At 41.7% G+C, this 25,446-nt stretch overlaps 1 protein-coding gene across 2 annotated transcripts in view; it reads right to left on the bottom strand.

Moving 5' to 3' along the window:
- The window catches only part of LOC136883053 (uncharacterized), a 62,973-nt gene that overhangs the window by 20,625 nt on the left and 16,902 nt on the right, over positions 1–25,446 (bottom strand). For both annotated transcript variants that reach the window (XM_067155195.2, XM_067155196.2), the window contains exon 2: positions 15,459–15,552. In XM_067155195.2, the coding sequence (XP_067011296.1) occupies positions 15,459–15,536 (78 nt within the window). In that variant the 5' untranslated portion in view covers positions 15,537–15,552. The remainder of the gene's footprint in view (positions 1–15,458; positions 15,553–25,446) is intronic.

Here is a 25,446-nt window from a genome sequence, read left to right as displayed (position 1 = left end):
TGATGTGTGCTAATGCAGAGTTTCACTTAAGCACCTCAAAGAGCGCTGATGTGAGCCAATGCATTGTTTCACATCAGCACCACTACGAGCGCTAATGTGAGTCAATGCAGAGTTTCACTTAAGCACCACTACGAGCGCTGATGTGAGTCAATGCAGAGTTTCGCTTATGTCCTAATAACTACCTTCGGTGTGGACATTTTTTAAAAATAAAAAGCTAAAGGCTGAGGGTACTAAACCAAGGAAGTAGTTTGGCTAGGTTTAGAATCAAAAAGGAAACAAGCTATACGCTGTTTTTCCGGAACTGCATTTAGGTGGGAAGTTATTTTCGAAATTTGTCGTTCTAGTTTGATAGAGCTATCCAAGACTCACAATTTGAAACCTTTCCTGGCCCTTTAACTTTTCAACTTTCGGCACAATTGAGGAAATTGCTTAAGTTTACGTCTTTTATAGTATGGGGATCCCTACTTTGTCTACTAAGACTGTTTTCAACATTAAAAGACTTAGTAAATAACTGACAGGGGAACTGGACAGCTCTAAATGCATATTAGTGGTGATTTATTGATTGGCGCCACCAAACAAGAATACGGCAGTATTAAAAACCAGTTGTTTTATATTATGCAGCACCCTGTACTGGAGATCGTTAACACAATGGCGACATGAGTGCCAAGCACTGGTTCATAATGTGTGGGCATTGTGAGCAAAACACAGTGGGTATTGCCTTACTGAGCACGTACTGCAACTCAAGGAACGTGCCACATTACACACGTGTGGTAGGCCTGCATGCCTTTCCTATCCACTGTCTAGGACTGTGGTTCCCAGACATTGTCCATCTGTCAGTATCTTCGTAAGTTCTGCAACTCCTCCTCCCCCTCCCCAATATAACGTTATGGTAGAAACCTGCTTCTTTTTCGCATTCGGTAATGTGAAATCTGCCGCACTATTTTTCACACAATTTTCATTTGGCTCATGGTATTTTTGTCCCTGCATACTTCATGACTAGCATAATCCATTCTTCGCAGGGGAACTGGTAATCGATTTCATGATTCCCTCATGAATTTATACGAAGTTACATGCCTGTATTCAAACATTTAAGGCATGTTAAACTGATACTCTTCTAAGAAAGCACGTGGTAGTAACGTGAAGTACAATAAAGCTGAACAAAGTGGAAACTTTTTTTTTCTTTTTGCTACTTGCTTTACGTCGCATCGACACAGATAGGTCTTATGGCGACGATGGGACAGGGAAGGGCTATGAGTGGGATGGAAGCGGCCGTGGCCTTAATTAAAGTATAGCCTCAGCATTTGCCTGGTGTGAAAATGGGAAACCACGGAAAACCATCTTCAGGGCTGCCGACAGTGAGATTCGAACCTACTATCTCCCGAATATTGGATACTGGCCGCACTTAAGCGACTGCAGCTATCGAGCTCGGTAGAGTGGAGACAGAATGGGGCAGATCACAGAGTTTATTGAACGGTACAGTTCCTGGTTCGAAGTTGTGCGTATTTCTCCCTGTTTCTCGGTTACATATTGTTGTTCATCTGAAAGCAGGAGTGGCGCTGTGCCTGAAGACCCACGAAACCAATCGTTGACGACAACCTCCCTTATTATCTGTTCTATCGAAAAGACTAAAATGGTTCTTTAGTTAAACCGTTTAAACCACTCCATTAAGTTTGGTTGTGTATGTTTTGTGCAACGCCAAATCTCTCCCTGATGGCTTCATTGGAGACGCGATCCAGTTTAGTGACGCCAGCTGTCCACTTCAGCATCTTAGTCTCCATGACGCCCAATCGACGCTCTGTCCCTGTCGTAGTCGGCCAATATTCGCAACCATACAGTGCAATAGATCAGATGACAGTACGATAGATTTTTAATTTGAGATTATCTTTCATCCTCCGGTCGCAAGTGACGCCAGTTGTTGTTCTCCATTTCATCCAGGCTGCGGATATCCCTGCACTGACCTCTTCGACAAGTCGACCATCATCAGTGATCGTGGAGCCAAGATACTTGAATCTTGTCACTCGCGACAGGTCCTCACTTGAATGGTTCCGACTGCTTGTGGATCTGACGTCATATATTCAGTCTTCTTTTTATTTAGGTGCAGGCCATATTGCGCCAGCCGATCGCTCCATTCTTGGTTTTGACAAAAAAAAAAAATTAAAATACAAATTAAAAGTTCAAAACCTACATGAAATAAACGAGGAAAAAGGTGTTATTGGATTTTCTGTAAGCATACTGATTAATTCATAAACAATCTCCAAACTAGAGAACGCATAATATTTGGTTGGAATGTTCCGAGCTGTCAGGGGAGAGATAGCGTGGAAGCTTGAGTGGAGTTTTTAAATGTTCGAAAGACCATATGATATGACGATAAAGTTGGAATTCAAGAGGGCAAATTCGGGAAAATACTCGTTTATAGGAAGATAAGGTTAGGTTAGGTTTGTTTTGTTTTGTTTTGTTTTGTTTTGTTTTGTTTTGTTTTTTGTTTTGTTTTTTTGTTTTGTTTTTGGTTTGTTTTTTGTTTTGTTTTTGGTTTGTTTTTTGTTTTGTTTTTGGTTTGTTTTGTTTTGTTTTGTTTTGTTTTGTTTTGTTTTGTTTTGTTTTGTTTTGTTTTGTTTTGTTTTGTTTTGTTTTGTTTTGTTTTGTTTTGTTTTGTTTTGTTTTGTTTTGTTTTGTTTTGTTTTGTTTTGTTTTGTTTTGTTTTGTTTTTTGTTTCGTTTTGTTTTGTTTTGTTTTTTGTTTCGTTTCGTTTCGTTTTGTTTTACGTCGCACCGACACATACAGGTCTTATGGCGACGATGGGACAGGAAAGGTCTAGGAATGGGAAGGAAGCAGTCGTGGCCTTAATGAAGGTACAGCCCCAGCATTTGCCTGGTGTGAAAATGGGAAACCATGGAAAACCATCTTCAGGGCTGCCGACAGTGGGATTCAAACCCACTATCTCCCGGGTGCGAGTTCACAGCTGCGTGCCCCTAACCGCATGGCCAACTCGCCCGGTTGAAGAGAAATTAGGGATTGGAATAATTTACCAAGGGAGATGATTGACAAATTTCCAACTTCTTTCATATCATCCAGTAAAAAACTAGATAAACGAACGATAGGGAATCTGCCATATGGTCGACAGCCCTAAATGGAGATCAGTGCTGATTGATTGATTGATTGATTGATTGATTGATTGATTGATTGATTGATTGATTGATTGATTGATTGATTTGTGCTGAAATAGATCAATGGTGATAGAATACTGGAGGTGCATATGGCCCTGAGGTTCACTCAGCCTACACCAAAAATGAGTTCCAGGTTAATTCCTGGGGGCAAAGGTGGCCGGGTGTAGAGCTAACCACTCTATCCCATCACGTGCCGAGGTTAACAATGGTGGAAGCCTTTACCTTCCACTCCTCCAAGGGCCTTCATTGCCTGTATGGAGGTGACTGCTTTGCTTTGATAGAATATTATACACACACACCTAAATGAAGTCTTAAACTCTTACGTTAAAAATAATCAATCTGTGATACCTGATAAATGTGAAAAACTGAACGTATCTGAATGCCCTTAGTAGGTAGCAGTTCGAACGAACCATAACAAACACGTTCTAGCAACGAACGAGCCCGGGGCGATGTAACATGTGCGCATTGGGGACGTGACGAATTCCATAGCTAATGATGAGTAGCATTTCTGCTGGAGTGATAGATGTCTCTGAGTTGAGGAAGGAGTACTGTCTTGCCACCTGAGGTGTAGAACAGAAGAAAGCCAAACATACACCTATTGAATCCATCAGTAGGCCTATAGATTTGAACAAAATTGAGCCAAGCTAAGAGAAAAGTTTATGTGTTCGTCGTACATTCAGCCGGCCCCGTGGTGTAGGGGTAGGGTGTCTGTCTCTTACCCTGAAGTCCCAGGCTAGATTCCCGGCAATGTCAGGGATTGTTTTTACTAGTATCCGGGGGCTGGTTCGAGGTCCATTCAGCCAACTTGATCATAATTGAGGAGCTATCTGACTGTGAGATAGCGATCCCGGTCTAGAAAGCCAAGAATAACGGACGAGAGGATTCGTCGTTCCCCTCCACACGACACATCGCAGTCTGCAGGCCTCCGGGCTTAGCAGCAGTCGCTTGGTAGGCCATGGCCCTTTGGGACTGTTGCGCTATGTGATATACGGGCAAATTCACCGACGGTTTCATTACTACTACTAAACTGTTTTAATTACTCCTCTGAAGAGGGAGGCAGGTCTGTTAACCGGTGACGCCGTCTCTCAGGTCAGGAGATTTGTTACGGTGAAGGAGATGCTCGCAAGTGAGAGGGTTGGCAACCGTGGTCTGTACTAGGAACTGTTCCAGCATTCGCCTTAGTGCAGTAGAATGGCTGTGGTGTAGTGGTTAGTGTGATTAGCTGCCACCCCTGGAGGCTCGGGTTCGATTCCCGGCTCTGCTACGAAATTTGAAATGTGGTACGAGGGCTGGAACCGGGTACACTCAGCCTCGCGAGGTCAACTGAGTAGATGTAGGTTCGATTTCCCCCTCAGTCATCCTCGAAGTGGTTTTCTGTGGTTTCCCACTTCTCCTCCAGGCAAATGCCGGGATGGTACCTAATTTAAGGCCACAGCTGCTTCCTTCCCTCTTCCTTGCCTGTCCCTTTCAATCTTCCCATCCCCCCACAAGACCCCTGTTCAGCATAGCAGGTGAGGCCTCCTGGACGAGGTACTTGTCCTCCTACCCAGTTTTATCCCCGACCGAAAGTCTCACCCTCCAGGTCACTGCCCTTGAGGCAGTAGAGATGAGATCACTCCCTGAGTCCTAGGGAAAAATCGACCCTGGAGGGTAAACGGATTAAGAAAGAAAGCAGTAGAATGGAAAACCTGGCGCTGTTGATGCTGATTCGTCCGTCGGATGGGGACGTAAAGCTTTGAGCAGACCCCTTGTGTGTTATTCGACAGGAATAGGCTTCGTGCCGACATCGGGTTTCACCCTCTCCCTACCTCATCATCATCCTACATCCAGGTGAGCAAGTCGCCTTTGGGATACAAATAGAAAGATCTGTACCAGGCGAGCCGAACATTTCCTCGGACACTGCCGGTACTGAAAGCCATAAGCTAAATAAATAAATGCCATTATAACTAGGAATTTAGGATAAAAGATTAACTAAGTTCCTCCGCTGCACGGAGAAGCATAGAAGCATGAATACATCTTTTTTTTTCTGTAGCTCATTCCATGTTAAGGAAACAGTATTGCTCTTATGACAACCGGGTTGCCATATCGAACGGCTCTGCTCAACACCATCACGGTAAAACGACGGCACATAAATGAGTGAAATTCAGTATTTAAATTCAAGATAAAAAGCGGAAGAAATTAAGCTACAAATTAATTTTATGAACTAAAGGGGACGGGGGTTTACAGGGGTTATTTTTGGTTTGTACAGAATCAAGAGGGAAACTACGGCACATAAAAAACCTCAACACTGTAGTGTAAGGCAAACTGGGGGAGAAATAGACAAATAATTTTTATGGGCTGGAGGGGTGAGGGATGCATTTAATTGCAGTGAATAAATTTCTCCGGGCCATAAAGGCTAGAAAACGGATGCAATAAATACATACTGTAGATGACTCTACAGAAGATCACAGCATTAACGTTAAAGAAGGAAATCACACACGTAGGCTTATGGCATAACTCTCACTCAACACAAGACAATTACGCACTGATTTAAAGCCTAAAACCACACACGCAGTAAATAAATATAGTAGATGACTTCACTACAGAAGTGAGCTGCCGGCGGTTCACAGAGTGAGGGACTACACGAGGATTGTATCAGGGCAACACAGAAGGAAAATAAATGAAGGCAACGAAGCGCTAGCTGTTCCCGCCATTGTGCTTTCTCCCTAGGAATATATTTGTGAAAAAGAGAATGTTATGTAGTTATTTTAATAACTCGCGGGCAAAAGTGCCTCATCCTTTTAATCTATCTATCATAACACATTACAAAGTACATTATAATATCCCTTAATCACGAGGAATTATGTGTTGTCTCAGAGGGGGTGTGTTCACTCCTTGTAGTCCATAAGAACAATACTGTTTTCCTAACATGGAATGAGCTATAGTATAAACAGATGACGTACACTAGTTACCATGGTTACCGTGGTTTCGGAAAACTGTCGACGCAGAACTGTCCGTTTTAATTCTAGACAGACCGCCAAACCAAAAACTTATCCATGTTAATAATGAAAGTAGTACAATCTTGTGCGACATCAAGATTGTTTTTACCATCATACGCCACTGCTAGTAGTGTCGCACCGGACACATACACTCACGTAGGATGATCTTCGCCCCTAACAATGAGGCAAGGCGTAAGTAAAGGTAAGTAAGAAATAGCATATTATCAAAGACGTTAAAAATGTATTTGATTATACCGTCCTTGGTTATAATAGCTACTCCTTCACCAAGAGTAGTGCACACAAATAAATACACATCACAAACTGTCCATCGTGACGGCCAGTCAAAGAAACAAAGGCCAGTGAGTGACAAGCAAAAGCATGTTTTATGCTTCCTTGAAGAAAGCCATTCCGTCATTCAAATAGCTTAAATCACATACTAAAAGATAGATATTTCTATGGTAGCAATAATGTACTGTAGATACTGTGAAAATAAAAACTGCAATTGCATCAAATATTCTTCCCAAGAATAACTCTAAGTTCAAATGCCCGCAAATAAACTCGCGTCCTCGTCCCGAGGTGGTGCAGCTCTTTTCAGGCATACCCACAGTGGAGGTGAGAGTTGTACCAGATACCAGCCCCCACCCCACCCCCTGTCATTCGTAACTTTCTGGTAGTACCGAAATCGAATCCGGGCCATTGAAGACGGCTGCTAACCATTACTCAACAAATGTGTGCAAATTCACATAAGAAACATAAATTTTTGGCAGGGTGCGAAATCGCGGTGGGGAAGGGAGGGTCCCCCCTCCACCGATGATTTTATCTCAAAGGGTTTCCCCCCACTAAAATTGCCCAGGGGGATTATCTCATTATAAAACAGGGAAAATGTAACACATATATTATACTAAAATCAGTGTTTTTACTGTGCATATTTTCATAAAAACAACAACAATAATACACATAAGATAGAAATAATAGGATGACAGCCAGACCTTGAGCAATAAAACAACGCAGCGGTGGCAACTCCACACCTGCAGCCTATTGTTCATGGCAAGTCCATCTAAAACCCGGGAATAATTTTCGACTGAACATCATTCTTATTATAACCACAGAATTCAAACAAACATTTTAATTTTACATTTTTCAGTGGGGAGGGGGTAATTAACTTACAAGGGAATTATATACCCACCGCCCGGCCGGGTACTGCTTGAAATAAACACTGGTAATCAATCCCTATGATCCTCCTCACACACTGTAACGGTTCAAATCCCGTTACAAGATGATATCTGTACTTTTATTATTGTATGATTTTATCTGTATTTTATTATTATTATTATTATTATTATTATTATTATTATTATTATTATTATTATGTCAGTATTATTATTATGTTATCTGTGATATTGTACTATTATTGTAATTATCCGTTTTATTCAATTTTGCAATTGCCTGTTGCTTGCAAGATTGCACTTAGATGTATACACATATACGTATGTGTAGTATAACACTCAATACCTGTACAGTGAGAATTGTTGTATATATCAGGGATGGGATGTGACGTTGGTGCATTGTGCAATATTGTTGGCGATTCTGCCAAGTCATCGCCAGGCCATGGCTACGTCATTGTATTTATTTAGAATATGCGCGCACGGTGTCATAGCCGCGGGGCTATTTCACCACTGTATGTAATATCTGTCGCGTAGGTGGGAGTATGTCATTGTTATTTTTGGAGATTACGTAGCTGTGTCAACCAAGTCTATATAAGGTGGGTGCACATTGTAGCGTCAGTCATTACTTATACGGATGCAGTACAGTGAACAAGTCTACTAGATCAAGAGGCCTTAGTTGGCCAGTGAACGAGAGATGGTGAAGACTCAGTGAGCCATTATTGGTCATTGAGAGAGTGAGACCAAATGGTTGGTCCGTCACTTAGTGGAAGACGCGGACGCAAGGCTTACCAAGAAGTCAGAGAGGGCAACCCTGGACCTGCCAAGAGGTCATACCATATTGACTTACAAAGAAGTCAGATGAAATGGAGAAGAAGCAGTCGCAAGGATGTATCACCACGTTAGGCGTGACACATCTACAGTAAACACCAGAGCAAAGGAATACGTCGTAATTACACTAAAAGTGTTGAAGGTACAGTCAAGTGAATCAGTGAGGGAAATATTTTGTATAAATTGTTAAATGTCCGGTCAAGAAGAATTCAAATTCATGCCTAGTTTCTTTCAATTGCAATGTCATAATTTCATATTCTCATCTGTTTTATCGCAACAAGACTCACTATTTTTTGATATATTTTTTAAAGAATATATATTGTTCTATCAAACGAATTCATAGTTTCATTTCTTTGACAGTAAAATATCTTAACCTCAAAATTAATGGGGAAACCGAACGCCAATCTCCTTTTCCCAGAACTTATATGGTATGTTGTCAAAAGTAAGCTTATTACCCCACACCCTAGAGATAGTCAAGAGTCTCATTCTATTATTGCTGTACTGAGTGACAGCTGGCGCCCTTCAAATAACGTATGTGTAAGTAAGCAGGTAACAAGTAAGTGTGAGTACAGGGTTCGACGAGTGTGTATTTTATTTAATGAATATTAATTTTCATAATTTCCAAGTTAAATGCAGATATTCAGATTTTTCAAGTTAAAATGCAGATTAATATGTTTGTAAAGTTAGTCAGCGAGTTAGGAAGTTCTCATTTTGGCCCCGCAACGTGGTGCACGAAGAAATTCAGAATTTGGTCTGAATGACAGCATATCATAGGTTCATTTGGGAGGAGTATGCACAATTAAAGCCAACGGAAAGTATTACCGGTAAATATCAGGAGTGTAATTTGTGATAGATATTTGTATTTTGGGGATATGTCAAGGGATTTGAAGAGGGAAATTAATTTGAGATCGCGGACTATTACTAGTGAACCAAAGATGGACACGGAAGACAGTAACAAGTCATGTAACGACGAGGTCATTGCTTCTGTGGACATCCAAGGTGAAATTCAGAGTAGGGAGCAGGTGAATACGATGGGAGCTTCTGAGGAAATTCAGAAAAGCGCAGAAATTGAGAAGCATACTGAAACTCAAAAGGAGATCGCAGGGGGGATGAACCAAGATTTTATAAATTTAATGATGGCCAGATTTACCGAGGTCAGTAATGAAAACTGTAAGAAATTAATTAGTACTAGTAATGAAAATTTTAATATACTGATTAACTCTCTAAGTAGCAAAATGGATCAAATAATTAGTAGGAATAAAGAAAGTAGTATTAAAATGAAAGAATTAATTAGTAGTAATAACGAAAATTTTAATAAACATATTAACTCTGCGAGTAGCAAAATGGATCAGTTTATTAGCAGTAATAACGAAAATTGTAATGCGATCATTAGTAAAATAGATTCTAAGATATTAGAGATAAATAATCAAACATCTAAGTCAACATGTAAGTTAGAAAGTAAGTCAAATGAAGAATGTGTTGAAATTGAAGGTGAAATGAAGTTGGATCGGAGCGATTTTCATACTCAAATTAAGCATGTCAAAGGAACTTGTACAGAGAATATCGTAGAATTAAGTAATACAATTTCGAGTAATCGGGAAGAAATTCATGAGGTAGTCGAGAAGAGAATGGACAAGATTTGCAATGCAGTTGGGGAAGATACGAGGGAACAGATTAGTAGAAATGAACAAATTGAAAGCAAACTTGTGGAGGTCACTGAACTACGGAACGAACAGGAAACGCTATCACAGCAGGTAAGAGAGAGAGAGGAAGAATTGCAGGAAGACGTGAGAATAGTGGAAGATAATTCTGAGAGAGCAGCGGAAGAAGAAGAAGAAGAAGAAGAAGAAGTTGTAAACTGCCAGGGAGAGATACGGCAGAAAGGTAGAGGTAAGACAGGTTTAGAGGTGATAGTAGCGAGTGGTTTGTTCAGTAGGGATTGTGATTTAACCAAGTTTTCTGGAGAACAGTTCAGTTCTGTAGAATTTGTAAAAGTAGTTGAGAAAAGATTTGCAAGTAAGTTGAGGAATAATATTATTGAATGGGAATATGTGTTGGAGATTTTGTCTAATGTTTTTGTCGGTGAAAGTAGAATATGGTTTCGAGTATACTGGAATAATATGTCTAATTTAGGAGAGTTTAAAGTGTTCATTGATAGGCTTTGGAAAGAATGTGTGCAAGGGCGCGCGCGAGAGAGAGAGTGCATGATGTCTAGGGAAAGTAATATAGTAGAGAGAGAGGAGAAAATGTTAGCCGTGTATCAGAGGAGAGGGGGTGATCATGATCCGCGGAGGATTAATAGTTGTGTTGATGGTGATAGTGGTCGGAAGAGTAATCAGAGAGAATTGGAAGATGGGAGGCGTATGTATTTGAGTTATGAGAGAGAAGGTCAGAAGAGTAATCTGAGAGAATCGGAAGATGGGAGGCGTATGTATTTGAGTTATGAGAGAGAAAGTCAGAAGAGTAATCAGAGAGAATCGGAAGATGGGAGGCGTATGTATTTGAGTTGTGAAAGAGAGGGTCAGAGGAGTAATCAGAGAGAATGGGAAGATGGGAGGCGTACGGTTTTGAGTTATCAGAGAGATTATGATAGTCTTAATATGAATGTTATCCAAGTTTCTTTATGGAGCCAGAGTATTTCAGATTCACAGGGAATCGGGTAAGTTAAGTAGACAGGCTGAAGGTAGTAGATGAACTGGTATTTATTATAAGTAGTTATGTAGTGAAAGTAGATTTAAGTATAGTGTGAGTGTGACCTAAGTAATGTTAAGTGAGATATTTAAGTAGTGCCGTAGTCGTAGATAATGAAGTAATTGATGGTAGCAGTAAGTTAGACGTAAGAAGTGTTCTGTGAAGTGATGTAAGTACTTGTAATGCCGAGAATGTGATGTAAGTAGTGAGGTAATAACTCCAATGATGGAAATTGTGATATGAAGAAGGTAAGTGAAGGTACTATCAGATCTTATAACAGCCGTTGGGTGAGTCAAAGTGAGTAAATAAAATGATAGCGGTACCAATCATAATTGAAGATATATGTAAGTTTTAACTATGCCTTGTTGTACCAAAACTTGTGTATTCAGTTATTTTAGGAGCTGACTTGGTTGCAAATCATGGAAGTAGAGTAGACTTTAATTTAGGTAGTGTGTGTTTGTTCTGGGAATAATCTAGCAAAGAAGTACGTGTTAATTATGATGGTCTGAGGTAAGTGTTCGGTGACGTGTGTTCTTTGAAATATATGAGAGGTAAGTGAAGTTGTTCCTAGTGAGAGGAAATGTGTTGTTGGGTGTGTTACGTGTCTATACGACCAGGATCTGAGGGATCGTCGGTATGAGGCAGTGACGTGAGGTAATTTGAGTGAATTACAGGAGGAGTAATTTTGTTCGATGTTAGGTAAGCATCGAGAGGTATTTAGTGGTAAGTGAGGAAGAACACGTATATGAACATAAATTTGTAGTAAATGACCATTCATCATTTGTGGGAGGTAAGTACCCCATTCAACTTTAAAATGCTAGTGAAGTCTAAGAACAAATAAACATTATGCTGGATTACGGAATAATTGAACCATCCTGTAGCCATAGTATTGATCCTTTAATTATTATTGCCAAGAAGGATGTGATTTATTGAGATATGTAAGTTAATGAGGGCAAAATTGATTCAGTTTGAGTGACAGAGTGCTACTCAGAGTTCCATTTCATCATCTGCAGAGGCGGGAAATATGTCTAAATTCTTTCTTTTGTATCAGGGGTATTTCACAATTGTGAACCGTATCGGGAAGTGTGCATATTCCTTAAAAAATCAGGAAGGGAAGATTGTCGGTACTTACAACATTAAGAACTTAAAGAAGTACGTCACGTGAGATTTGTTGAGATAATAATAAGATGATTAATTTTTGTAAGAAACTGGCAAAATAAAACTAACATCTGCGATATGCGTGTGAACCAAGTGTCGTATTGGTGTATTGGAAGAATAAGTGCTACATTGTCATGTACTGTGTGACAAAACTGAGAACAGGACATTGGACAGTTATCTGCGATAACCATATGCGAGAAAAGTTCTCATATAAGTGAATTTTCACAAAATATTTTGATATGTTAAAAAAAAGGAGAAGAATGTTGTATATTGATTGAAAATTATTTGTGTGTGTTAAATTAAGGGCTATGCTCTTGTGAATTGTATGAGAATGGGGCACTGAACAGTTATCTACGATGGCAATGTGCGAGAAGAATTCTCATATTTGTGATATTTTATAAAATGTATGGATGTTGAAAAAGAAAATTATTGTTGTATACTCATTTAAAGTGTTTATATGTGTCAGTGTTATATATATAATTTTGTTCATAAATCAATCGATTCTTTGTTCTTCGATTTATTTATGAGGGAGGCGAATTGTAACGGTTCAAATCCCGTTACAAGATGATATCTGTACTTTTATTATTGTATGATTTTATCTGTATTTTATTATTATTATTATTATTATTATTATTATTATTATTATTATGTCAGTATTATTATTATGTTATCTGTGATATTGTACTATTATTGTAATTATCCGTTTTATTCAATTTTGCAATTGCCTGTTGCTTGCAAGATTGCACTTAGATGTATACACATATACGTATGTGTAGTATAACACTCAATACCTGTACAGTGAGAATTGTTGTATATATCAGGGATGGGATGTGACGTTGGTGCATTGTGCAATATTGTTGGCGATTCTGCCAAGTCATCGCCAGGCCATGGCTACGTCATTGTATTTATTTAGAATATGCGCGCACGGTGTCATAGCCGCGGGGCTATTTCACCACTGTATGTAATATCTGTCGCGTAGGTGGGAGTATGTCATTGTTATTTTTGGAGATTACGTAGCTGTGTCAACCAAGTCTATATAAGGTGGGTGCACATTGTAGCGTCAGTCATTACTTATACGGATGCAGTACAGTGAACAAGTCTACTAGATCAAGAGGCCTTAGTTGGCCAGTGAACGAGAGATGGTGAAGACTCAGTGAGCCATTATTGGTCATTGAGAGAGTGAGACCAAATGGTTGGTCCGTCACTTAGTGGAAGACGCGGACGCAAGGCTTACCAAGAAGTCAGAGAGGGCAACCCTGGACCTGCCAAGAGGTCATACCATATTGACTTACAAAGAAGTCAGATGAAATGGAGAAGAAGCAGTCGCAAGGATGTATCACCACGTTAGGCGTGACACATCTACAGTAAACACCAGAGCAAAGGAATACGTCGTAATTACACTAAAAGTGTTGAAGGTACAGTCAAGTGAATCAGTGAGGGAAATATTTTGTATAAATTGTTAAATGTCCGGTCAAGAAGAATTCAAATTCATGCCTAGTTTCTTTCAATTGCAATGTCATAATTTCATATTCTCATCTGTTTTATCGCAACAAGACTCACTATTTTTTGATATATTTTTTAAAGAATATATATTGTTCTATCAAACGAATTCATAGTTTCATTTCTTTGACAGTAAAATATCTTAACCTCAAAATTAATGGGGAAACCGAACGCCAATCTCCTTTTCCCAGAACTTATATGGTATGTTGTCAAAAGTAAGCTTATTACCCCACACCCTAGAGATAGTCAAGAGTCTCATTCTATTATTGCTGTACTGAGTGACAGCTGGCGCCCTTCAAATAACGTATGTGTAAGTAAGCAGGTAACAAGTAAGTGTGAGTACAGGGTTCGACGAGTGTGTATTTTATTTAATGAATATTAATTTTCATAATTTCCAAGTTAAATGCAGATATTCAGATTTTTCAAGTTAAAATGCAGATTAATATGTTTGTAAAGTTAGTCAGCGAGTTAGGAAGTTCTCAACACCACCATTTTTCCGATTTCGCACCCTGATTGTTGGTACTAATTTAATGTTGTGAACATATTTGCTTTCTTGTTGTGTTCTTCTTGTTTCGTAAAGGCCAACTCAGGACCACGATATTCAAGTATTGCATTTGGTGTGGGTTCTGATGTTTGCGCAATAATTGCACATCCTCTGGTTGTGTTGTTCCTTTTTCCTCTTTTTTTCTACAAGTTGCTTTACGTCGCACCGACTCACATAGGTCTTATGGCGACGGAAGGACCGGAAAGGGCTACGATTGGGAAGGAAGCGCCCGTGGCCTTAACTGAGGTAGAGCCCCAGCATTTGCCTGGTGGGAAAATGGGAAACCACGGAAATCGTCTTCAGAGCTGCTGACAGTGGGGTTCGAACCCACTACCTCCCGAATATTGGATACTGGCGCACTTAAGCGACTGCAGCTATCCAGCTCGGTCCTTTCCTTTCAATCCTTTGTCCAGAAGGTACCTGTCTTCCTTCTTGGTGGTTTGTTCTGGAACCTCTTTTGTTTAAGCATCGTTCTCAAAGATGTCCAGTCTTTAAAGCCTCTATCTGTTCCTCCCAGTTCCTGCAGATCTTTGTTTACTTCCATCAACCATGCTGACTTGGTCTTCCTCTTTTGCCAGTAAACGAGAAGCTGGTTGGTCAACCTGGCATGATGCATCTTGTAGACGTGTCCATAAAATGCTAGGCGTCTCTTCCTGGCTTCGTCCGTGATTTTTTCCACAGTAGGCCTATTTGTAGAACTCTTGGTTGGGTTGCCTTTCGTATTCGTTCTCTTCCCTGACTGGTCCTAATATCTTCTTCAATATTTTTCTCCCCTCGATTTTGAGCTTGTCCGTGTGTCCCATCCAGTTGAATGTTAGGCATTCTGAAACATATAAGGCCTCAGGGTGGATGACTGCCTGGTAGCGCTTCATTTTACTGTTTCCGGAGACAGTCTTTTTATTGTAGGTGTTTTTGGTCATTTGGTATGCTAGTCCTACCTTATTAACTCGAGGTGAGAACACTGAGTTGTTTCACTGATGTTTCTATTGAATTAAATAGAAGTACTTGTACTTTTGTCGTTTTAAACTTCCTATTGCATTTCATCTTATTATTTGACCCTTCATATAAACAGCTTAATATCCTCACAAGATTATGAAAAGTAAGTTCTTTTCCCGTTGCTTCGGAGCGCTGTCAGACGTAGATAGATAATGCTTTTATTGGTGGCAAAGTTAGGGCTCACGTTGGCTCAAGGCCCTCTCTTACACATAGCCACGTACGGGATTGGCGAAGCGACCTTGCCATTTATTTATTCCATGGCCTTCATTAAAGGTGGCTGTGATGATCCAAAGGCATTTCGTTAAATCTATTTGTGGCCAATGGACAAGTATTTAAGTGCCTGGACATTAGAGCACAAATAACTTTTGGAACTGGCAACACTATTGGAAGGCCATAAAGTTAAGATGGTGCCTCTGATAAATTTGTTACTTACTAGGGATAAAACTGCTATGATCATAGCCCCTGTCCGCAAGCTGCAGCCACAGCAACACTCGTCTACCTGCAACCGCATGGCGAACTGCTCTCACCTGAAACATACAATACTATAGTTAGCATTCATCATTAAACCACCCTAGTGTCTTTTCGGCTTATTTTTTCTCTTTTCTATTCATTTTCCAATTTCAAATTTCAAATTTTCAAATTCCTCCGTTTAATACATACTTTTAAATATATTTTCATTTTTTTCTTTCCGCTTAATTTGTTCAAAGAGGATGGTCACCTAGTTGTACTTCCTCTTAAAACAACAATCACCACCACCACCACACTATTATTGAAAAAATTGTCAACATTATGAAATTTAATAAAAATATTGAGGAGACTGCCAAGCCGAGACGTTAAAAGCACGCCGATTGACATGGGAGTATGTGGGTTTGATTCCCCGTAGAGAGTCGAGGAATTTAGAAACCTGGAGAGGCACATGACCCTGAGGTTCATTAAATCTACAAAAAATCCGCAGTTCTAGCCCTTCATGCAAGCTACTCAATGTTGAAAACATCCTAGGGATATGAGCTACGAATTTTAGGTACATAAAATATGATAAAGTATGAGAACATATTCTTTATTTATTCCTAAAACTTACAAACCTCTTCTTAATCATCGTTATCCGGTCGATTAGATTAGCAGTTTGCCTTTTTTCTATCACTACGAGCGCTAATGTGAGTCAGTGCAGAGTTTCACTTAAGCACCACTATAAGCGCTAACGTGAGTCAATTCATTGCTTGACTTAAGCACCACTACGAGCGCTAACGTGAGTCAATGCATTGTTTGACTTAAGCACCACTACAAGCGCTAACGTGAGTCAATGCATTGTTTCACTTAAGCACCACTACAAGCGCTAATGTGAGTCAATGCATTGTTTGACTTAAGCCCTTATAACTACATTCGGCGTGGATATTTAAAAAAAGACGTCTGAGGGTATTTAACCAAGGAACACATTACAGAAAGAATTATGTACGGTAAATAAGTTAATTTCGCTACGAGTTGAATAAAAAAGAAAACGAGTAAAGAAACAAGCAATTTTAGGCTGTTTCTCCGAACTGCAGTTAGTCTGGAATAATTTTCAAAATTTGCTTTTAATTTGATAGAACTATCCAAGACTCGCAATTTTAAATCTTTCCGGGCCCTTTAGCCCTTCAACTTTCGGCACAATTAAGGAGGTAAGGTAAGGGTTTTTCTGCCCGAAGGCAGGTCCGAACCTCCGCAGAGGTGTTCCTGAGCCGGAGTTTACATGCGGTAGGATGGCCAGCTCCTTTCCGCTCCTCCATTCCCTTACCCCCCCACCAACAGTGCGTGGCAACCCATCCAACTCCTGACCACGCCCAATGTTGCTTAACTTCGGAGATCTCACGGGATCCGGTGTTTCAACACGGCTACGGCCGTGCACAATTAAGGAAATTGCTTAATTTTACGTTTTACGTAATATGGAGACTCCTACTTTCAGATCGCATGAACGAAACAATGGATAATACGTCCAATTACACTACTGAACGTGTCTTTGCGTGGTGCATGACAGAAACTAAACCGGGAAGAATATTGAAGAGTTGCATACGGTAGTGACTTTATGACGCGGTTTCAACGCGATGCTCCTCCGAAACAAATATTTTTGTAATAATAATAATAATAATAATAATAATAATAATAATAATAATAATAATAATAGTAATAATAATAATAATAATAATAATAATAATAATAATAATAATGGGGTGTGGTCTCCGAAGAGGCCTGGCGCAAGTCTTTGGAGTGGACGCTGTATAGGCGACCTGAGTGTCTGTGAGGACCGGTGCTACCTATAATCAATACGACACACACACATACACCCAGCCCCCGAGCCATCGGAGGTAACCAATATAGGTTAAAATCCCCGACCAGGCCGGGAATCGAACCCGGGATCCACTGGACCAAAGGCCAGCACGCTAACCATTTAGACATGAATCCGGACATTTCTGAGATGGGAACAATAAACTCTTCTTCACAGGTGATCTAACGGATAAGAAAAGAAGTGGCAGAGGAGGAGGAGGAGGAGGAACGTTTATATTCGTTGAAGGGAATGCGTATAAAGCATGTGCTCCCATATCTGCCTCCACTCCTTCGTCTTATTTTTCTTTTTCTTCTTAATCTGTTTACCCTCCAGGGTCGGCTTTTCCCTCGGACTCAGCGAGGGATCCCACCTCTACCGCCTCAAGGGCAGTGTCCTGGATCTTCAGACTGTGGGTTAGGGATACAACTGGGGAGGATGACCAGTACCTCGCCCAGGCGGCCTCACCTGCTATGCTGAACAGGAGCCTTGCGGGGGGATGGGAAGATTGGAAGGGTTAGACAAGGAAGAGGGAAGGAAGCGGCCGTGGCCGTAAGTTAGGTACCATCCCGGCATTTGCCAGGAGGAGAAGTGGGAAACCATCAAAACCACTTCCATGATGGCTGAGGTGGGAATGGAACCCACCTCTACTCAGTTGAACTCCCGAGGCTGAGTGGACCCAGTTCCAGCCTCCGTACCATTTTTCAGATTTCGTGGCAGAGCCGGGAATCGAACCCGGGCCTCCGGGGGAGGCAGCTAATCACACTAACCACAACACCACAGAGGCGGACTCTGCCTACACCCGTTTAAGAATTACTGGATTTTGACATGGATCGGAGGAAGGAGCATCCACGGCGACACCAAAACAAGGTAAAGGATTTTTTTTTTCTTTTTCTTTTCGGTGTATACCGGAGTTCACGATCTTTTGGTCCAAGGGAAATCCACAGTTTTATGAAGAGTTGGAAAATAACCCAAAGCATGTGATGATATGTGTACATCACGACGCGCAGGTCACCTGCATCTGGCGAGCCGAACATGTCCTCTGACACTCCCGGCACTAAAAGCCATACGCCATTTGATTTCATGTGTGTACTTTTGGAGAACAGACACTTGTTAGGGTCATTCTTCTTTGACAGTGTTGTTAACAGCATGGGTGCATTGACATTGAAGACGTGGTTGAACACGGAATCAAAGTGACATGTTGGTATTACCAGGATGGGGCACCTGCTCATTATGACATCACCGTGTGCGAATATCTTAATGGTCGTGGGTGTCCTGTGCAGCCAGTGCCATTTGCCTGGCCACCACGAAGCCCAGACCTCACCACGTGTGATGATTCGCTATGGGGGATTCATAAAAGATATCCTTGCACAAGAATGTTATGGTATCTCTGACGAACCGATAGATGCTGTGAGACGGGTTTTCACTCATGTTACGCCAGCATTGTTCCGAAAAATGTAGCATGGAACGTGGCGGCGAATTAACCTTTGCCAGGAGAATGACGGTACAGAGACTGGTCCTTCGGATAATCAATGGCGTATGTCGCAGAGGATTGTCATAAATTCATTGTAAATACTCAATAAAAACTCCTCTAAAGAACTATCGTTCATTTTGTTTGCGTAGGACAGGGGTAACTGGAATTTGTGGCGACCTTATACGGTGCCTCTTACCTTTCCCCTCATGGTTTATTTTATTTATTTATTTATTTATTTATTTATTTATTTCTGTACATGCCTTCTATTATGCCAAACCAAGTAATTTTACACCTGCATGAACATAAGATAAGGTAAAGCGGGGTAATTTGAATAATTTCAACATTATTTAATCATTATTTTGAAATGTAGCCCTCGTAGCACTTTTCAAATTTCGTTTCAGAGCCGGGAATCGAACCCGGGCCTCCGCGGGTGGCAGCTAATCACACTAACCACTATACTACAGACGCAGACTGAGAGTGGATTACCGGGCGAGTTGGCCATGCGGTTAGGAGCGCGCAGCTGTGAGCTCGCATCCGGGAGATAGTGGGTTCGAACCCCACTGTCGGCAGCCCTGAAGATAGTTTTCCGTGGTTTCCCGTTTTCACACCAGGCAAATGCTGGGGCTGTACCTTAATTAAGGCCACGGCCGCTTCCTTCGCATTCCTAGGCCTTTCCTATCCCATCGTCGCCATAAGACCTATTTGTGCCGGTGCGACGTAAAGCAAAAAAAAAAAAAAAAAAAAAAGAGTGGATTAGGAACAGTAAATGAGGTATGTAATACTGATGTAAACAATCAACCAAGGCTGAGTGAACCCTGTTTAGCCTTCAGTTCTTCTTATTATTATACAGCTTTCCCTCCACACCTGTGGGGTCGCGGGTGCTGACTGTGTCGCACATGTGTGGAGGGATGTAATCACTTTTGCGTCTTTCTGTGGTGATTGTTAGTGTGCTGTGTGACTCTTGAGACAAACACAAACACCCAGTCCCCGAGCCAGAAGAATTAATCAAACGCGATTAAAATCCCCGACGCTGTCGGTAATCGAACCCGGGGCTCTCTAAACTGAATAACTCAACGCTGACCATTCAGCCAAGGAGTCAGACTGCTTAGCCCTCAGTCCTGAGTTAAACTCCTTGGACTGGCCGGAGATCGAATCTGGGGCCTGCGGAGGCGTGCACCCTATCACTACTCCAAGTGGCTATAAATGGAGTTTATTTTTAACATTTTGCCATCTAGGCCTGCAGACCTCGAAACGCCGCTTGTGTCATCAAACTATAAATCTCTCTGATACCCTGATTAGTCACTCGTGATCCATTTAGGCTCTACATCGCTCCTCTTTCAGTACACGGTTGTTGTCACAGCTGTACAGTGTGTTTCAGAATTAAGGAGCCATCTTTATGTCCTCTGTGTAAGAATATAGAACAAAAAAATAAGTTATTACTTCGAAAATCGGGCTGGGTAACTCTCAGACGGTAGACCGCTGGCTATCTCTGCCCAAGTTTGCAGATTCGATCCCTTCCCAGTCCAGTGGCCATTGAAAGTGTGCTCAATTACGTCGGTTGATTTACTGGTATGTAAAGAAACTGTCACGCCTCAGCGTCTCTTTTCACGCAGTATAGTGATTAGAAATTGTATACCACCACCTTTCCTACCCTGCAGGCGAGAACAGTCGACCTCCCGAGGCTGAGTAGACCTCGTTCCAGTCCCCGTATCACGTTTCAGATTTCATGGCAGAGCAGGGAATCGTCACTATCATCATCACAATAATAATTGTTACGGAGATATCCGTGGTAGGTAGAGGTGAAAGAAGGTGCGGGTGTGAATGGGTTTCAAGCTACGAAATTAACGTGCAATGTAAATTTAATTTAAAATTTAACTAGGTTATATTGTCTTTTCAAAAACAAGAGATAACAATCATAACAGGTACAGAGTAGCAAAAAAGTAGGCACAATATTACTGGATTCGGGCTCAGTGCCCTTACTTCATAACTCTTGGGCAATCAGCCCCGCCTTACTCCAAAAAAAATTCTTGCCAAGGGGCAGAAAACCCCATTCATGCCCAGGAGCACTGGCTCCAAACATTACACATAAAGCCTGCACGAGGCATACAGAAACAAATTTCAAAGAGCGATCCGCTCTCAAAATTGTAAGCCTATCACAAGGCCACACCAAACTCTACCTTCAAGCTGTCCTCTAAGGACGTATTCACAGTGGTAAAATACCCAACCTACGGAGGTCTATTACATGAAAAGAAGGTTGATTACATGACCTCTAAAATAACAATTTGAGAGGAGGCGATCTTGCACTCCTAATACACTTTGTTTTTAAAACCTAATCTGGCTCTGGGCCGCTAACGCAAGGGCTAATCCCATACTACAGAGGTGACTTAGAGAAGAACACTTTACATTACATAAACGAAGAATAGTTTGAGAAAATAAGTTCACCTCAAAACAAATGTGAGTGGGAGCTCGAGAGGGTTAGCACTCTCTATCCCAATATGTAGCTTTACAAGAAAAAGATGAAAAGAGTAATTACATTTTGGGAAAAGGTTACATGATGGAAATGCTTCGAACCCGCCGCGAGTGTTAAACTGCCGACCTAGCAAGAAAAGAAGTTATTAATAGGCCATTACCTGGTGTTGAACGGCTGAAGAAGAAAGAGGCGCTTCCCGCCTCCTGCTATGTACTTAATACACTGAAAGATGGAACAGAAGTGGCCCGGAGACCCCAAAATCAGCAGTTTATATACTCTCGCGGAAGTTTCTAGGCGTTAGGGGAATGAAAACACCCGCCCACAATGTTTTTATTGGATAGGACCCCGCAACAGATACAAGTTGGGGGAAGATACATCAGATTGGATAGAAATTAATTTAAGAAATTCGGGATTGGCTACATGCAAAACAAGGGGAAAGAGAGGGGTATACAGCCAACTTAAACAATAACAGAAAGAAATTTAGCAAAGAACAAACATTTGAAATAAAAATTTCTTCAACAAAATAGTTCTTTGACTCCGCACTAGGTTGCACTATTGTTGATCTTCAGTAGTGTCCTCTAGAAGAGAAAGTTCACACTTCTTACTTCAAGCTAAACAAAAACACATCAAAAGTGACACAGTTCAAAAACTCAAAATTTTCCACGTGGTGACATCTTCTGAGAAAATAGAGAATTAATAGAATAGATAAAGTTCAACCTTCCTCCAGAAGAGGAGTTTCAACTGGCGCAACTTTTAAATAAACGGTGTAGAGGTGTACCGCCCGGTACAGACCTCCCCCCCCAAAAGTTCCTCCAGGGGTGACACATGAAATCAGTTTGAAACAAAGTCCAAGTAATGATGTTGATACGAAGATAGATAGCAGAAGCATTTACAAGATTTCTTAATTCAGTTTCAAAATGTTGTTGTTGCAGGTGAATGAAAGTCTTTATGTTTGTAGAATTTGAATTTCTGAAGATAAACTTTTAATACTTAAAGGTGAAGAAAATTTTGCAATGTCCACCAAATATTGTTGTTGAATTCCCAAGTGTAGTTATTGCTTATGGTGACTGTCCATGTAGTTGATGTAGATTGAGTCGGATGGCCAGACCGGCCGTTGCAGCTTGCGTCCAACGGAGGCCGCTCGGACCCCTCAAGTACCCTGAGATACCGCTCGCCCGCACTATGAGGGGAGCAGAGGTGTTGAAGTACGCCGCGCCCGCGGTGAACAGATACAGGCTGCGGGCATGTAGCAGGTCGTGCGCCGCACATCAGCCTTGGCCGGGAGGAGAGCTCCGGCTCGCCGTGCACATGTCGTCCTCGCTGGAGAGGAGGGGGCCCATCCCCCTCCCCAGTCGCTGCACGGCGCTGCGCGGCTGCGGGGGCGCTGAAACATTAAAGCTAGGCGGCAGAATTGTGTTGGACAATCATCTTCTTTGAGGGTACAGGCTTGTGGAGAAGTTGAGGGGCCAGCGGCGTGTAGATATCCATGGCATTTACTATTATGAAGCCACAGTGTAAGGTGGAGCAGGAGACGGGAGCGTGGTAATGGCCGTGGCAAGAACAGGATGGCAGTTTAACGGGTCGGGGCAGGTTTTACACAAGGCTTACATCTAAAACCAAAATATTACAGAAGGGGCAGAATGCCTTAAAAGTGAAACTCAAAAAAAAAAATATAACCTTCATATCCTTTCAAAATAATATGAAGCAAGTTAACACAGAAATTACACCGGTTTCACCTGGGACAGGTGAACTCTAAATATCCTCTCGGTGGCTGGATTACTTAGCAATAAGGTAACCGGCGTAAGAAAATCGAGAATGATGCAAGGTCCATGAAATCTGGGGGCAAGCTTGCCCGCGGGAACAAAATTTTTGACCATAACCTGGTCACCTACCTTCAAAGTGGTGGGTCTCCGTCCACGATCATACCTTTCCCTAACCTTTTCATGAGACACTTTAAGATTGGCTTTAGCCTTCTTCCAAAGATCTTTAATGTTGTCCGGATCTATTGTCTCGGGCAGAATGTCATTCAGAGACCAGAGGTTAGAGAGCGGCGTGTTGGGAACGAACTTAAACATCAAAGAAGCTGGAGTAAATTTGTGTGATTCATGAACCGCCGAATTCAAAGCAAAAGCTAACCAATGCAGGGACGTGTCCCACCTAGAATGATCTTCATGATGATAGGCAATAAGTGCGGACCTGAGATTACGGTTAACCCGTTCAGCCAGAGATGGTTGAGGGTAATAAGCAGAAGTAGTTACATGAGAGATGGACAAGTCAAAACAGAATTTACGAAATAAATTTGATGTGAACGCCTTAGCATTATCAGATACAATGTATTGGCACGGACCAAAAGAAGCAAAAATAGAATTTAGGCAAGTAATGGTGGACTGAGCGGTAGCCAGCTTAGTCGGAAATAACCAAGAAAATCTAGTAAAGCCATCTACGCACACAAAGATGAACTTGTTAGCATTACCCTTTGACTGGGGGAAGGGTCCTACATAATCGATATACAGGCGTTCCATGGGGCGCGACGCTTGATGCGAAGACAAAAGGCCTACCTTGGTGGACATGGTGGGTTTACTAAGCAAACAAGATTTACAAGCTTTTACAAGTTCACGGATTTCACCGTCCATACCTTTCCAAATGAACATTTCACGAATTTTTTCACGGGTTTTAAAGATTCCAAGATGCCCTCCTAATGGGGTCTCATGATAATACTTGAAGATCATAGGCACAAGAACCGCTGGCACGACAACCTTCATCATCTTATCATGCCTCGATGGGCAACATAAAACACCATTCCTCAGAACATAAGGGACGACATGTTCCCCAGAAGAAAGGGTTTCCATTATCGGACCCAGCGTCGGATCTTCACGTTGGTATTTCTCGATATCCCTAAAGAGCATGGGAGCATCTGTTAGGATGGCATTAACCTCAGATAGTATGGACTCGGAAGGTGATGAACTGTCGACAGGTTCATGGGTCTCGACGTCGTTAGAAAACATACGGCTGAGTCCATCAGCAACAACATTTTCAGTACCTCTGATATGTCGTACATCGAATTGGAAGGCAGAAATACGGATGGCCCAACGGGCTATACGACCAGTACGACGCGGCCTACCTAAGACCCAGCTTAAGGCTTGATTATCTGTCTCCAAGTCGAATTTGACATGTTCCAGATAGAGACGGAACTTTTCTAAGGCAAATAAAACTGCCAAACCTTCAAGCTCATATATGGAGTACTTTGCTTCTTGAGCCGAGAGAGTCCTAGATGCATAGGCGATGGGGCGCCTCCCTAGTTCAGTCTCTTGAAGAAGGACTGCAGCTACCGCCGACGACGACGCGTCGGTTTGGACGATGAATTTCTTCGAGAAATCAGGCATAGCAAGTACAGGGGCATTACAGAGAGCTAATTTAAGGTCTTCAAAAGCGGCTTGTTGAGACGGTCCCCACTCGAATTTGATGCCTTTCCTACGGAGAAGGTTTAAGGGCGCCGCTCTATTAGCAAAATTAGGAATGAACTTCCTGAAGAAATTCACCATGCCAATGAACCTGGCGATACCTTTAATGTCCTTGGGAGGTTTAAAATCACGGATGGCCTGTGTTCTAGAATGATCGACTGCTACACCATCAGGTGACACAATATGCCCTAGGAATGACATAGAGGGCTTAGCAAAGGCAACCTTGGACAACTTAACAGTTAACCCAGCCTTACGAAGGCGATTGAGAACTTCTCGCAGATGATCTAGATGTTCTTCAAAGGTTTCGGAAAATACGACGACATCATCCAAGTAGTGATATAAGTACTCAAATTTGATGTCGGAAAAGACCCTATCTAGTAGCCTAGTGAGCACAGCTGCCCCCGTGGGGAGCCCGAAAGGCACGCGGTTGTATTCATATAAATTCCAGTCCGTGGCAAACGCTGTAAGATGTTTAGACTCTTCGGCAAGGGGAATTTGATTATAGGCCTGATTCAAGTCCAAGATGGTGAAGAACTTGGCCTTACGAAACCATGAAAAGCAAGAATGAAGGTCGGGAAGGGGCACAGATTGCAACACCACCTTCCGATTGAGAGCCCTGTAATCAATGACAGGCCTGAAGCCTCCTTGGGGTTTCGGGACTAGAAAAATAGGCGAAGAATACGCTGACTTAGAGGGCCTAATAATACCATCCTTCAACAT

The sequence above is a fragment of the Anabrus simplex genome, chromosome 11 (assembly GCF_040414725.1).
Source record: "Anabrus simplex isolate iqAnaSimp1 chromosome 11, ASM4041472v1, whole genome shotgun sequence".
Classification (NCBI taxonomy): Eukaryota; Metazoa; Arthropoda; class Insecta; order Orthoptera; family Tettigoniidae; genus Anabrus; species Anabrus simplex.
Note: the sequence above shows the minus strand (reverse complement) of the source record. Positions and strands in the feature narration are given on the sequence as shown.